The 16,267-nt window shown below is 32.8% G+C and overlaps 2 protein-coding genes across 3 annotated transcripts; one reads left to right on the forward strand and one right to left on the reverse strand.

The window, feature by feature from the left end:
* Positions 1-442: 442 nt before the first annotated feature.
* On the reverse strand, positions 443-6,704 carry LOC131020913 (cyclin-T1-4-like). 2 transcript variants are annotated; one of them, XM_057949961.1, is made up of 7 exons: positions 6,378-6,633; positions 5,323-5,956; positions 5,141-5,222; positions 4,819-4,953; positions 4,516-4,691; positions 1,205-1,350; positions 443-767 (listed from the first exon to the last, which is right to left on the reverse strand). In XM_057949961.1, the coding sequence occupies exons 2-7, from the start codon at positions 5,949-5,951 to the stop codon at positions 736-738; spliced, it is 1,200 nt and encodes a 399-aa protein (XP_057805944.1). In that variant the 5' UTR covers positions 5,952-5,956; positions 6,378-6,633; the 3' UTR covers positions 443-735. The 2 variants fall into 2 exon arrangements, with proteins under 2 accessions (XP_057805944.1, XP_057805945.1); XM_057949962.1 differs by lacking the exons at positions 443-767; positions 1,205-1,350 and adding an exon at positions 3,338-4,177 and having other exon boundaries at positions 6,378-6,704.
* A 4,623-nt stretch (positions 6,705-11,327) lies between these two features.
* On the forward strand, positions 11,328-12,538 carry LOC131020915 (probable membrane-associated kinase regulator 1). Its single transcript, XM_057949963.1, is given in 2 exon segments — positions 11,328-11,619; positions 11,621-12,538. Coding segments are annotated over 2 exon segments (966 nt in total). The 5' UTR covers positions 11,328-11,421; the 3' UTR covers positions 12,389-12,538.
* The last annotated feature ends 3,729 nt before the right edge of the window (positions 12,539-16,267 follow it).

Genomic DNA, 16,267 nt, shown 5'->3' on the forward strand with positions numbered 1-16,267 from the left:
TCGTAGATCTACACTATGTCTACATACCAAATTAAATTGTGACACGATTTTATAAATTAGTAGTAATATAAATTAGTCAATCGAATCTCGATTCAATAAAAATAAAATAAAATTTGGAAGCATTTAAAACGGGATTTACATTATTATCTCGGAAACTTGCTTGTTTTAGTCACAAATCCATTATTAAGCTCAAACTCGACTCGTTTATATACTTTGACTATTCTCACAAGCTCAAACTCGACTCGTTAGCCTTTTTATCTAACTATATATACTCAATAAGCTCGAGCAGGATCATATGATTCGAGCCGAACTCAAACTTTACTGTAAGAACTTGAATCGAGCTCGAGTTTGAGGCTGTTGATTCGATTCATTTACAAACCCTACCCGTCTTAAATGTATATTTTCACACATGAAGGATGATAAGTAAAGAAATCGTGAGACGAGACAAAGATTCGACGTGTCGATGTATTCCATTATCAAGATTAGCCATATTTCACCACAAACAGCAGCAGTCTGTATACATATCATATCATCTACGCCTAATATTTTTCATGTAATTTGTCTTACTCTACAACATTTGAAGCCTGCTGTTCTTCATCCTCTTGGATAGAAGTTAGAACAAACAGTTTCAGGTCTAAGATTACGAAAAATCGAGCTTCGGGCACCGATGGGGTACTGCAGACTTGAAGGACTGATAGGCTCTTCCAAAGCAGTTGATGTGTAAGATTTGATCTTCTAAAAGAGCTCCATGAGTTGATTGGCAACATCTGCACCAAAACAGTCGTGTATATCCTCGTTATAATACAAACTATCACTCCAGAAAATCACGCAAATACGAAATATTCATAGACGATAGATGTATGAAGCAGCAAGCGCTCTGGGAGCAAATCGAGTTGTGATGTAATGAACTAAAAGAAGGTTAAATTCCCTTGATTCTGATATATCACAACCCTCGAAAATTCTGGTGTAAATTTATGACTAGTCAAATTATTAACATGCGCGAGTGATGCACCATTACGTTCTGTTGTTATTTGGTTTTGCGGAAAATACTTAGATGCTCAAATCTACGAGGCACGTGGGAGAAGTAAATAATCCTCATAACACCTTTAGAAATTAATTTTCGCTGCTAAAGCTGGTTTCAGTCATACGAATTTTGTGAAACAAAAAGACAAGGCAATGTCGACGTGAAGGATGCAATGCTTACCTCTGAGAACAGATGGTGGCGTGTGGAACTCGTGCCAAACATTATGGCATGATGCAAGATTCATATTCAGAAACTTCGCAGCAAGGTATGCAGCACCTGCAGCTATTTGATGAGGCTTGAACTGAAGCCAAAGAGAGCTTCTAAGCCTGCAAAAAAAAAAAAAAGACATGACGTCAGAAACATGACTACAAATAATTAGAATGACATCAAAGTAAAGGCAAGTAGCAAACCGAACCGCTTGAAGCAACACAAAAGATCTAACTGAGATGGCCGTATGCTGATTGTATGGATTTTCCACAATTATTAGAACAGTTATGGATGGAATTTAAAATATGTCATAAACATCATTTCAAGTTAGTAAAGCCAACGAATTTCCCTTACCAACGAATAAATCTGCAACTGAGATGGAAAAATCCAAGATTCTTCTGCAATGTGTTGATTGAGTATCCTAATATAGAATATATGTTACACCTTTTACAGAAATACTGACTTCAATCCCCACCTTTGCTGGCAAATATACCAACACCATGTTGACTTAAATGGCCACACAAGCAGGATCATGCTCAAGCAAGCTAAATCTCCCTCGGCAAAGCCAGATTTATCGAAATTGATTGCCAAATGAATGCCCATGATATCATTCAGCATCTTAGGTATTAGATACATATTTCAAAAACTAGTCAATGTAATATATATATATATATATATATATATATATATATAATTATGAAAACGCTTTTAGTCCAATCAGACAATATTTCATTCAAACCTCCTAAAGACATTCGATACCAGTAGAACCAATACATGCACTTGTGCCCAGTAGTCAAATCCTAAGAAAGGAACATTTGCAGAAGTCAATCTTATTTCTGTCAAAAAGTGCTTTCTCATACTATTTTGAGATAAAGTATGTTCATGTTGGTGAATGAGTGTTGAATCTGTTGATAGTGAAGATTAAGAAGGTGTTTTCCCAAGCTAATATTTTGGAGTTGACAAACTCCTACATCTTATAAGATATATTATTATTTTAAAAATAAATAGTTGGAGTTTTTGGATGATTGTGTTCAAAATATGTCAGTAATGAAAATAAGCTCCTAATTTATAATGGTTGCCGGATACTTTGAAGGAGCTTATAACTTCCAAAACAAAATTCCTATAAGTTATGCTCATCTAAGCACCCTTTAAAGAATATTTTGCATCACAAATTTCATGAACCCAATAGCTATCAGCTTTTAAAGGTTGAATCAAAACATGAAACTGTATATTTTGTTGCTCAGGTTTACTACAATTGCACTGAATTATAAAATAGTGGCATGTAGTGTGAATGAGTAAGAACAAACATAAGTTGTCAGATGTCAAGAAGGTTATCTGACCAGTACCACATAGACATTAAAACTGACATAAAATATTCATGACGGACACACCATGATTTAGTATAAGAAATCCTAAATGACGCATGTAGATGGTGTCACTACCAAATTTCATAATATCAGGACAACTTAAATGCAGCACTTATAGTGAGGCTGGCGCATCCAGCACCAGGGTGGCAACAAATTATCTAGTCAGCTAAGATTTCACACTGAATAGCATTACTATCATACACAATGAGATCATCAATGGACAATTATAATGTGGAAATGTATAGAGTACTAGTAAGCATTTTAATCCTGCCTTCTATAACTAGACTCTTGAGAAGTTAATAGACCGAGCAGCATTTTACAATACTATAAATATGAACTGAAAACTAGTGGATCACAAAAGTATTTCAAAAATTGTCCTTCTACTTATGTTTTAAAAAGTTCTCAAGTCCTGACCTTGTAACTGTTCTTCTCTGTGTTTTATGTAGACATATGTAGAATTTTTCTTTTCTTTTCTGAAAGACATGGGAAGGGTCATGCAATAACTTTCCTAGTCAAATTTTATGTTTCTGTAGGTTCCACAGTTTTGTATTACCTAACACACAAACAAGGGAGGATGAGTTAATGCCACACAACAATGCAATGGCGAAGCTAACAAAAGATGTTTATGTCTCAAGATGCTGCTTTCCAATTAAAAGGAAGACACTAATGATTCCTTCGTCTCCCCTCACTGTTTCAACATACCAGTTTCAAAGAGGGATGGAGTGTCAGAAAAGTTAAATAAATTAACAAAACCATGTTATAAGACTACAAATGTTTGTTTTGAATGCATACAATTATAATGAAAAATAGCAAGGCATTTTCAATCAACTTGGTCCTCCCCCCTCCCCAGTCTCATTTTCTTCAAATGCAAACAATTAAGACTCATTTCCCAATACAGCGGACCAAGGACAGAGGTCTGAAGCTGTTTGATAAGCTTATGATTTTACTTTTAGAAGCCTAGATTCAGAGTTCATGTACCATATATATCCAACAGTAATGTTAAAACTGCAGAAAATTAGACCAATTTCAAACAAAAACTTTGAAGCTGAAACAAGTAGTCTAGAGGAATGGAAGGCATGGACGGTTGTTTAGAAGATTCGAACAAATTAGAATATCTTCAATGTATGTTTGCAGGGCTTGGAGAAATTGGAGGTGGATAATGTCTACGAAGCAAGTCTTTTTAGGAAGTGATGAAAACAAGTCTTTTAGGAAGTGATGAAATAAAGCCAGTTGTGCAAATAAGACTTGCTTCGTAGACAATCAGCAGAAGCACTGCAGCAAGAAATGAGTTCCTGAGACTGTTCTTAGGCATCCTATGTGGCAATAGAGTGAATAGGAAACATATGCTCCCCATAAGGATTCCCAAACACCAATCAGAATGCCTAAATGGCAATATTAGATTGGATTCATCCATGATCTTCTATAGGCAATGAGCATGTCATTAAGGTGTCAGCATGGAAAAGGCATCCACATGATATCTCTATTTCAACTTCAGATGAAAAACAAAACATTTGATGAACAGCACATCAACCGCCAGCTATTAATATCATAAGGTGAGCATGCTAATCCTCTATAGACCCTGCAATTATACGCCAATCCAAAACATCAATATCACATACCATAATGATAACGAGTAAAAGGAGACAAACAAGCTCTAGAAAACAGTTCAAGAACAACAAAGTGATATACTTGATTAGACTTATCCTACTCCCCAATTGCTAAAGGTTTTGGCTATAGTCGGTTGATCATTTTATATAATTCCATTAATCTGAATGAACCTGATTAAATTAACCAAATGGTAACAATAAAGCTAGCTCAAACTTTATGAGAGCCTAGCACTCAAAACTTATAGATTGTCTAATGGAAACGACAACTACCAATAAAAAACTTCCAAGATAAAGGAAAAAGTCAACTTACCCTTCACTGACCAAGCTCAATGCCAGATTCACCAAAATGGATTGTGAGAAACCTAATTTTTCAAGAGTAGATGTCAAAGATTCATATGGATGCTGCACGCCTAGCTCAAAATTTAAGGTTGTCAAAATCAGCTGTTCAGCATCTATAATCCGTTCACGATATTGCTCAAACCAATCCTGTCAAAGAAAACAAATCATATTGATATAATTAAGTAACTGCATGAGAAATTTTACTGGGCACAAAGTGGAAAACAAAAACTGACAGACATAGAGCATAGAGAAGATAAAGAGAGAGGATACTTACAACAGGGAATGTGTGAGAGAGCACAATGAAATCCTGCTTGTGGAAAGTTTCACATGATACTTTGAGTACATCATTAAGAGGCCGTGGTGTCTCTTCCGACTTAGAGGCAAGGAAAAGTGCAGCAGTGGCTATTAACTGAAAGATACACAGATCATCCATTTAGCTTTTGCAATCATTGACCAATTAAATTTGAATACTTTGTTGGCATTACGAAGTTACTTCAGGTTTCAGAAGAGATTTCTTAAATCAGGAGAATTTCTTTATTGCATATTCAATCTCATTTTGATAAGAAAGATCGTCAGGTTCAGAGGAGAGAACTTACGAATCTATCATGAGAGGCATGAGAGCGACGAACAAAAAAACGATGACATACAACCATTGCAGTTCCGATAGTGGTCTGTGGCCTGCAAATGAAAATTAAATAAAATATTTTCCATAGTAACACACAAAATAAAATCTAGCCCAACAGTACTTTACAGCCAACTCCATTGGTATATAACTTACAGATCAAGCCGAACTCCAAGATTCTGAAGAAAGGCACAGTACGAGTATCGCAGGTGTGTCTCATGCATCAGATCAATGCCATCTTTTCTTGAGGGAGAGCACCTCTCTATCTCGTCTCTTGACATAAAAACCACTTCTTCATCATCCTCATACTTTGAGCGGTCCCGCTTGGAGGTAGTTGAAGAGTAAGTACTGGCATCATCGGGCCTGGTTCCAGCTGTTGCAGCTGAACTATTGTTGCAGACTGAAGGAACACTACAGTAAGCAGTGGCATATAAAGGAGGCACATGTTGCCAAATGCCAGCAAGATTTTCAAGACCATTTTCATGACTAAGTGATTGTTGATAGGGCCTGCCGGTGCTTTCATGAGAGAAATCCAAGACCTTCCTCCTCTTTGAAGGCGGTACAACATCAGGCCAGACATGTTCATACTTAGGTCTATCCAGCATGAAGTCCCGAGAGAAGTCACAAGATGAACCGTGATTCTTCGTATAAAAGTTTGAATCGGAGGGGCGATCGTGGCTCCACTCGTAGTTAGCAGCAGCTGTCGTTCTCATTCTACCATAAGACGACCTACCATCACTTCGGAAATGACCATCTCGTGGCCGGTGAGGCCGTGCAAGAGACATGATTCCTGTCCAACTTATTGGAGTAAGAAAGCGCACAACAATTGGATAATATATACACAGAATAAGATATGTAGATGGTCACATTAGCTCAAAGAAAATGGGAAAACTAATTCAAGTTCCAAAGGAAACAGCACAAAGAGAAAGGCTTAGCTGCTTAACCAAAACTAATCAAGAGAACCTATGAATCAAATCTAATACCATGTAGTTCATCAGAACATGAAATTCAGTAAAATTAACTCCAATCTGATCAAATAAACAGAATATTCAGCATCGTGTGAACCGATTGTTAATTCCGTGCAATAATTTTCAACAATTACACAAAATCTACTCATTTAAACCATTCAAACACCAAAAAATAGACAAAAAAAGCTCCCATATAATTGACAGCGTAAATCAAAGAGAATTATACAATTAATCTCAATTTACCTGAACAGCAAGGCTAGCGCAAAGATCTAAACGATAATCGCAGCTGAATTTGATGTTATAAATAAACTGAATTGATTGAATTGTTTGCTTTCATATTAGGGCTGCAGAATGAGGAAGGAAAGAAAGCAAGAAAAGAGAAGAATAGAGAGAGAGAGAGAGAGAGAGAGAGAGAGAGAGAGAAAGTAATTCTTTTTTCTTTTTCTTTTTTTTCTTTTAGCAAAAAACTGAAAAAGAATGCTCGTTGTATTTTGCGTGAATTTGGCCTTTTTTCTTTTCTTTTTTTAATACTAAAAGAACAAATAATTTGTAGAGGAATTGTGGTTTTAAAGCTTAAATATTAAAAAAAAATCTAGAATGAGTTATTGCTATATATTTGCTTCTCAAATGTAGAATATTGATTGAGTTTTAAGATAATTAATTATAGCCTTGACTTTAAAAATATATATATATACTATGTTCGACTCTATAATTTATTCTATGTAATCAATTTTGGGACATAGATGTATTGCCACATCTAATTGAATTGAAAATATTCCACCGAATTTAAATTTATTGAAAGCCGTACAGGAGCATATAAAAGTCTACTCCACTACATTTGAAATATTCCATGCTTTTTGTAATTCTTTTTCCTATTATTTTCATTTTTCTAATTTTGAATTTGGAACTTGGTTTATGATATTTTTTCTCTCTACCAAATTTTTAGGTGATCCATAATTACAGCTCAATTTATTCTTTGAACGAATACTATAGTTAGATAAATTATTATTTTGCAAGCCAACAATTTGGATAAATTGCCTAATACGTAATTAGATTTTCTTTTTTTTCTAATAGGAAACGTGTGGAATTTTTTTTAGTAGAGTGGCATACTTAGGTGTAACGCAAAATCATGAAATTTGACTATCAAAATATATTAGCCTAATATTCTTTAGATTGGACCTCCTAAGAAAATTACTTTCTAATGCTCATTTTACTTATATTTATTTTTTCTTTTGCAAAGTTGATGTTTCCATTATTTGATCGAATTATCTAATATTCCTATTTTTGTTTGTATATTGGAGATGACGAAAAAGTATGGATGAATTTATTGGATTCCCTTATTTGAGAGATAAGTCAAATATTCTTATTGAATTCACACATTTTCTTCATGGACAATGTCCAATTTCAGATTGTTTTTTTTTTAGATTAAATTTTTTTATCGTTTTTTTAAGATCTTTATTCAATACAAATTGTTTATTGGGTTTGGGCTGCATGTGAAACTATTCTAGAAATTTATTGGGCCTTTTGTTTTTAGCAACTGAATCTACGGCCCAATAAGCAACTGAAATTATCAAGATGGGTTGGTATGGATTTAGGAAATTCGAAGCATCATTTATTGATTTATTATTTGACTGTTTATTTATGAGATGAGATAAAGTTTGTTAGGTTCACATATTATTATTATTATTATTATTATTATTATTATTATTATTATTATTATTATTATTATTATTATTATTATTATTATTTATGTCACGTGGAAATTAGGGTAGTAAATGAATAAGTTGGAAATTTGAAAAATCTATTCGTATTCAATTATTTGAAAATTGTTATTTCTCTTATTTATTTTTAGTACAAATATCAAATTTTCAGAACTTTAAATGTTTTTTTTAATAACGTCTCAATGTTTAACAAATTACAAAATATTGATACATAATATATATATACATATATGTCATTACACAACATAGATCACGATATCATAATTAAATTATTGCAAGTCAAGACAAACACTAGTGATGGGAACAAAATAAATTAATATATATTTTTTATCAAAAATAAATTAATATATACAACGACCAAGACTTAGCGTATAATTATTTACATGTATAATACTTTTATGATATACAGGTTTCCAAGTCATTTAAGACATTAAATAATTTAATGTACTTGTACATTAAATTTAAATCAACTTTAATAATCAGGTAGCTAGCTACTTACAGTATATTTTGTGATATTAAAATACACCAACAAATAGTAAAAGTTACTGGCTTTATTCAAACTCCAACAACTCAATGGGAAGATAATTAAGTGATAGATTATTTGACCAATAAAATATAATAATGTCACAAATAAATTTGATTTTGTCAACATCGACCAAGTTCGACTTGGCTCGATCAAACATGCATGGTCACTTATTTTTTTTATTTATTACATCAGTATTATAGTGAGAGACGTCCAATAAAAATTCATCTTAAACAGAGAATACGAGAATTATTTTCAACCCTTCAATTCGATCGCGAAATAATCTTATAATGTGAATTTTTTCAAATTTTACCCAAAAAAAATCATTACTAATATATAATAAGTTTTAATACCAAAGTTACAAATATTTATTTTGGATGGCAAATATCATTATATTTTTTCCTATATTTATTTATGTTGAGTTTGAGCGTGCAAATATTTCAGCAAAAAAGCAGACACGCTTTTGAGCTTAAAGCAGATGTGAATTAGGCCCATATTCAATTTTTTAAGAGCAAAAAATAATAATTAATGTTAATTTGTGCTTATACTAATTACATGCACTGCCTTCATTACTGGCATCACTACTTTTCATAATTGTAATTAATTCCTGCATATTGCATATCTTTTCTAACTAAAGCAATAATTTAAAAATGATTACAAAAGCAAGCATGCAGGATCTACATAATCACATGCATAAACACATCATTATATCTCAAATAGGTGAAATAATCTGATTAATCGAGTCTCTTAATTATCGAATATCAAATGTATATTAGCTTGGATAGTCATTTTATGAGTACTTCAAAAACCTAAACAATTTTTTTTTATGAAAGAAACTGATTAAATGCAAAAATCCTAATACAAAATGTAACACGTGTCGTACCAGTTAAAAATGTTTATGTAATTTATATATTAATGACAAGAATATTTGCAGAAATATGGTTAATTGCCGAGAATAACACTATATACTCTAAACTTTTAAATTAACACGATCTTTTAATTAAACATTTGTCAATATATCACATTGTTACCATTATCAAATTAAAAATATTATTATTACAATATTTTTCAAAAAATCATATATACAATTAAAACCTCAAAATTCAGTAAAAATTGTGTTGTTGTTCAATTAACCCAAATAAAAATATAAGATCAATTTCATATATAACCGGTAAAGCACGTGACACCTACCGCAACGGCTGAACAGAGGCACGTGACTGCAAAGATCTATTTTTGTATTGAAGGAAAATAGTAAAGGCATGCATGTGAATTCTTATGGGACCATTCACATTTCAAACTCATTTTTTATTTTCTTTATTAAAATTAAAAGGTTTTTCTAAAACGAGAAAAAATGAACTATAGTCAATAAAATGTACATTTGGGTAGATATTGTTTTGATGGGATAGTTGATTGGAAAACTATAGAGATGCTAGATTTTTGTGTTGTTGTTCTTTAACTTTTTGAGGGTAAATATTTTAGATATATCTTGTACAATTGACACATGCATATAATGTACATTTGACAATATATTGTTATACATATATTAATATTTTAATAAATTAAAAGAAAAATATAAGACTATTTACAAACAAAAATAATACTATGACATTAAAATTTCTCCTATATTTTGCATTGTATTTATGTTTCACTATATATTACTAATAATATGTGTAGTGGATATTATATTATTCTTTATGAGGACATTATAAGTATACACATAGTGTGTGTTTGCTTTTGAAATATAAGCAATGAATAAGTTTCATTTATCACCTTATATTTCATTTGTTTTGACGTAATAAAAAATTCGGATAGATGGTATAAATTTTCGGACAACACCTTTTATCTAGGAGTGGTATAATTATAATTTTATATCACCTTATAAGGAGTGAATAATTATCACTCAAACACTTTAAATAATATATTTATACATTATTATATTATGCCTTTGTTTAAAGGGATGAAAAACAAATTTTAAACAATATATTTATACGTTATTACATTATGCCTTTATTTAGAAGGATAAAAAACAAATGTACCCATAATATAGATTTTTTATCATTTAATTTGTACTTAGTGTGTAGCGTGTGTGTTTGAATCTAAAAATAAGTATACACACATGCATAATATTAAATTTTCGGGAGTAATAACACAAAATGTAACATAAAATTATGACATAGGAATCACATTGATCATAACACACGTGTCTAGTTCTATTACAACATTTTCCCCTATATTTTCGGATCTATCAAACTATTTGACTTTTCTTCATAACTCATTTCAAATTTTATAAAGCAAAATAAGATATATATCTTCATGAAAGACAGAAATTGTACCAATAGCTTATTCTCCCATTGGCATTTTGTGTGATTTAACAAGTGTATATATATAGAAGATAATAGCTTCGGATTTCCATAAATCATATTTAAAAAAAATACACTTGATAAATAAATTATACTTGAAAAACACACAAAATAAGTAAATCATAAGGTGTGACCGTCTTAAACGAAAGTCGATTCGAAGGGATTGAGTGGCAGATTGATGGCGTTCTCATGGAGATCAAAAGGCGATCATGGAGCTGGGCTAACGAGTTTAAGAGTCTCGGTAAAGATCTTAGTTTTTGTGATTGGTGCTCTGATGACTTGTTGTCTAGACTGATGTAAGTTTCTTGCTCTTGGTACCTCTGGTACCTTGTTTCTTTTAATGAATTTTTCTTGATAAAAAAAAATAGTAAAAATCTAATTTCCAATTAATTATTGCGCCCACATATAACCGTAGCAACCACCCTCATTAAATTAAAAATCTTCAGCTAATAATGAGACATTATTACTAGACCAAACCTACAAAGATTAGTGACATCAATAATCAATTAATTAAGTACACACAAATTTGCTAACATAAGTTAACTCATTTATATAAAAATAATATATATATATAAACTAGCTTTATTTCTCCCTACGCCCATAAATTCATGCAACCCACACCCCCTCCCACACTACCCCAAAACTCCCCGATGATGTAGCCGCGCCACCACTCCGCCGCCGCCATGGGCCACCGCCGCCTCCGCCCCACCACCAAGTCCTACACCCTCCCCTCCTCCCCCACCCACTCCTTCTCCTCCTCCTCCGCCTCCTCCGACTTCGAATTCACCGTCTCCCTCTCCCCCCGCAAATCCTCCGCCGCCGACCTCTGCCCCGCCGACGACCTCTTCTACAAGGGGCAGCTCCTCCCCCTCCACCCCTCCCCCCCGCCTCTCCATGGTCCGCACCCTCCTCCTCTCCTCCTCCTCCACCTCCTCCTCCTCCGACACCACCACCACCGCCTCCCGCGACTCCACCGCCTCCTCCGACTCCTCCTCCGCCGACCTCCTCCACCCCGACTCCGCCCGCCCCAGCTCCGCCACCGACGACGAGCTCAAACACCTCACCCCCCACCCCACCACCCCCCCTAAAAAACCCTCCAAATACTTCTCCCTCCCCAAACTCTTCCGCAAAGACAACGCCACCGCCGCCTCCGCCGCCGGCGGCGGCGGCACCGTCAAGCGCGTCAGCTCCGGAGCCCGAGAAGTCATCCTCAAGTACTTGAAAAAGGTCAAGCCGTTGTACGAGAAGCTTTCCCAGAAGCAACCGCAGCAGAAAGCGTCCAGAATTTCAAGCTCAACAAATACCGTCGTCGCTGTTACCCTAGTCAAAGACTACAAGAGCCAAGAGCTACTAAGCCACCAAAAGGAGGAGATCGACGCCGCCGTGACGCATTCATTTTCCGGCAATCTAAGGCTGTATAATAGGCGGAGAAGCTGCTTCTCGAGCTGCCCGCCGTCGATGGGGTCGTCGCCGAGCCACGGCCGAAACGGGCACGGGTCCGGGTCCGGGCAAATGGGTCGACCCGGATCCGGAACCCACAACTCGGACACGTCATCGATGGAGGAGTTGCAGAATGCGATTCAAGGTGCCATTATGCATTGCAAAAACTCCATGCTTCAAAGCAAGAATTTGGTTAGTAATGAAATTTGAGGGAAAAAAGAAAAGAAAAAAAAAAGAGTCCATTTGTTTTTATAATTAAATGAGAGAAAAAAAAAAATATTCAGTAAGTTTGATCGATGTTTTGGTTGATGTAGAATGATGAACTGATATATTCTAATTAACATCTTGTTGCTGATTAAATTTTCTAATTAAATTAAGGGCCCTGTTAATTAATGTTGGGAATTTTGGAATTTTCTCCTTGTTTGACTATTGGAAAAAGAAATTAAATATTTACCGTGACAGTACTTATTTATTTTTAATTAAAATGATGTGGCTTCGAGATTCTGACCCTTTTGCAGTGTAACGTTATGTTTGAATTTTCGTCGATTAATTATAGGGTTTTGGAATATTTTTGTATCTTAGTGTATGTATGATGTTAAAATATAATTCAATTGTTTGTATTATGTCGAAATAATTGTTTAATTAATATCAGTGGAGTATAGGTTTTGTTCGTGAAATTTGATTAAGATCCTTATTAAACTTCTCAAATTTTTGCACACATGTTAATAAGAAAAATTATGTTTCCCAAATCAAATTTGTAAGAAACTAATTTTGTTGTTGGTATTAAATAAAACAATTAATCAGGTGAAGTATTTTCACTGTTAAAACTCATCTATATATAGAACTCGAAAAACAAGAAAAATTAAATAAATAGTATTTAGATAATTGTGTAGTTGGATTAATTAGTTTGGAGTTTAGAGAGGAATCTTGCATGTGCTTGAGTTGATAAGTATTAATTGTACTTTCAGCTTTTTCGGTTGGATAAGGGAGCCATATTTATTGTATCATATTATAATTATATTTTTTTTTTGTTACATTTTAATAAAAAATTATAGATTATTCAATGTTTCTTTGAAGCATTAAATAGCATGCTCCGGTCCCTAGTGATGGTGCTTTGTGCATGAATTCGAAAATTTCAAAATTATATATACGACAAATTTAAGACATTATCAAGAAAATAATACTTATACTTAATTTAAAATTAGTGTTAAACATATGGTAGTGGATATGAGTTTATAGTTATCGAATAGGATATATAATTCGCAAATCCCTTCCATGATTAATTAATTAATGTTTTTATAAAGAAACACATTGAAGAGTTGATTATTAAGGTGTTGGCACTATGTAAGCTTCAAGTAAAAAAAAAAAGGTTAGCACTAAGTTTTGTCACGTCCGATTTGATACATTTATAAGCACAAATGAGATAAATAGTATATATACTCCATGCGTTTCATAATAAGTGTTCTAATTTGTTTCGACACAAAAATTTAGGTGGATATGGTTAAAGAATAAAAAAATAAAGTAGAGTTGATTAAAAGGTAAAAAAGTAAAAATGAGTGCAGTCCATTTTCTTATTTTAAAAAGATGACACTTATTATGAAATAATTAAAAAATAAAAATATGACACTTATTATAGACGGTGGGTGTTATATTTCAACATTACTAAGTTTCTCTTGAAATAAACAATTAAGGTGACACAATTAATACATATTTCATGTTATTTAATCATGCACGATATTCAATCCAATTTGTGATATGACCTTATTTTTATAGTGTACGTTTTGCATGTTAAAACCTATTTATAGCTTAAAATGATCCAAAAATTTAGATTCAAGTCATTCAAAATCTTGATTCTATAAACCAAAAGTTGGCATTATACCTCGAAAAAGAAATACCCAACTTTTAATTTTTGCAAATCAAATGCTCATGCGACAAAAAATAAAAAGAGTTGGGTCATGAATTGATGAGTTTTTATTACAATAATTGAAACACTGAAAATTTATTTTCTATGAAAACAAGTCGATATTATAAATTTTCTATAATTTTAACTTTGAGTTTTTGGAAATTAAATAAAAGTTCCAAAACAAAGATATAATGCCTTCTTTTTAACCGTCAACCCTTCCCCAATCAATTTTTTAAATTATACACTATCTCGTATAATAAAACTATATTTTTTTTTAACAAAATAATGATTTTTATTTTTATTTTTGAATGAAAAATCAACGTTGTTGCTTCATTCAAGATGATATTTCACGTTCGATTTTGTACATTAATTGGCAATCATATAAGCTGGTTGTCTCATGTCTGGACCAATTAAATAAATTCAGAATTTAGAAGGACCACTTTGCAAATAATGAAAGATCTCATAAAATGGGCCTTGAATTTTGTGGTGGATACTCGATGACAGATCTTTGTTGTGGTTGGTACAAAATTTAAATAAAAAAACATATAATTGTCTAATATTTGTACTTTGTTGAGAAAAGGTTGTACTGTACGCACTGGTCCACCAAGCCGAGGCACAGTTGAGAATAGCCCCACGTGGGCCTTTTGACAGATGAGACTGCGACGTCGTTTGGGCCCAGTTTTGGGCCTAGGCCTTTTGAATCAAGGGCCATGTGTCGCATAATACACATTTCTAGAAAGATTATTTTTCCAATATATATAAGGCATCGATATGTCGCACGTCATCTGAAGCTATCATAGCTTACACGTATAATTCAAATTGCTAATTTTATGATCAAAGAAAAAAAATATACATCATGGGAAAATTTTATCACACCTGCAGGTCATGATAATATTATCATGATTTGGAATGAAAATGTGAGAAAAGGGGCTGCCCGGAAAAATTTTCCCTCATGTCCGGAGAAAATTTGTTAACAAAGAGAACACATGAAAAAGATGAAAAATAAGAAAAATTATTTATTTTCCATCCTTTTCCCACAAAGAGAACGCACCCCAAAGATAGACTCATTTCCTAAATCAAGTATACTTATACCCTTTTTTTGCCTACAAAGAAATTGACGATCATGCATTTATTTTATTTGTGATCATAATAAAAAAATATAAAAACACAAAATACTATTTTGATATGAAGAATAGAATGAGAAGACAAGTCACATGCATCATTTGATGATGACTTCACAACTATGAAGGTTGTTGGTATATATAATATGGCAGTTGGTAAAGTAGCAATTGCAAAATCGGAAAATATCTGCGTCTCTTATTTGTGTTGATTCATTAAATATTATGCCGACTTACACATAATTCCTTAATATATATTCTCCTGAGTTCGGAATTATAAACACATAATGGGGATTAAATTTAAAATTCTATCATTATATCGTATTGAGTAATATAATTATAATTAATCAAAACATCAGAACATAAAATAAACATTAATTAATTGTTATTTTTTCCGATTTAAATCAAGAGTATAGACTATTGACGAGCTAATTTAATTGTAACTCGATTATGTATATTATATCTCATTAAATGAATTTTACGAGTTTTTATTGAGCTAAGATCAAGCTTGCATTCAATCTAAATTCATTTATTCTTGAAATGATTTTAAATTAATTGAAGGCCTTAAATATGTAATTGGGTTTTGGGCCTAATGCATAGGCCCAAGCCATTGCAAATTCCATTCCTGGCCTTAGAATTTGTGTATGACGTGGTTAATATTTTAATAAATTAATTTATTTGAAAAGTATGACATGGCATTTAATTATCACGTGGAAAAAAATATTAATAAATTTAAATTCCGTCCGCAATATTGTTTCCACATTGTGGACGACACGGATTTTAAGAAAAGTGGTGGATTGTAGTAGATATGTAGTGAGTGGAGTTTGGGTCCCACAATTGTTGTGAGTGAAAGTTTGTGGACCCTACTTCTATAAATGGAAGTGGAAACGATATCGCTGACGGACCGAAATGGCAAATGTGGAAACGATATTGCGGACGGAGGGAGTATAAAATATAAATTTAATAATTATTTTAAATTAAATTAAAATTTACTCACCGATTTGACATAAATATCATAATTTAGTAACATTTTATAAAATTAACCGAATTTTTTAAACTCTTTTGCAG

This window comes from Salvia miltiorrhiza, chromosome 4 (assembly GCF_028751815.1).
Source record: "Salvia miltiorrhiza cultivar Shanhuang (shh) chromosome 4, IMPLAD_Smil_shh, whole genome shotgun sequence".
Lineage (NCBI taxonomy): Eukaryota > Viridiplantae > Streptophyta > Magnoliopsida > Lamiales > Lamiaceae > Salvia > Salvia miltiorrhiza.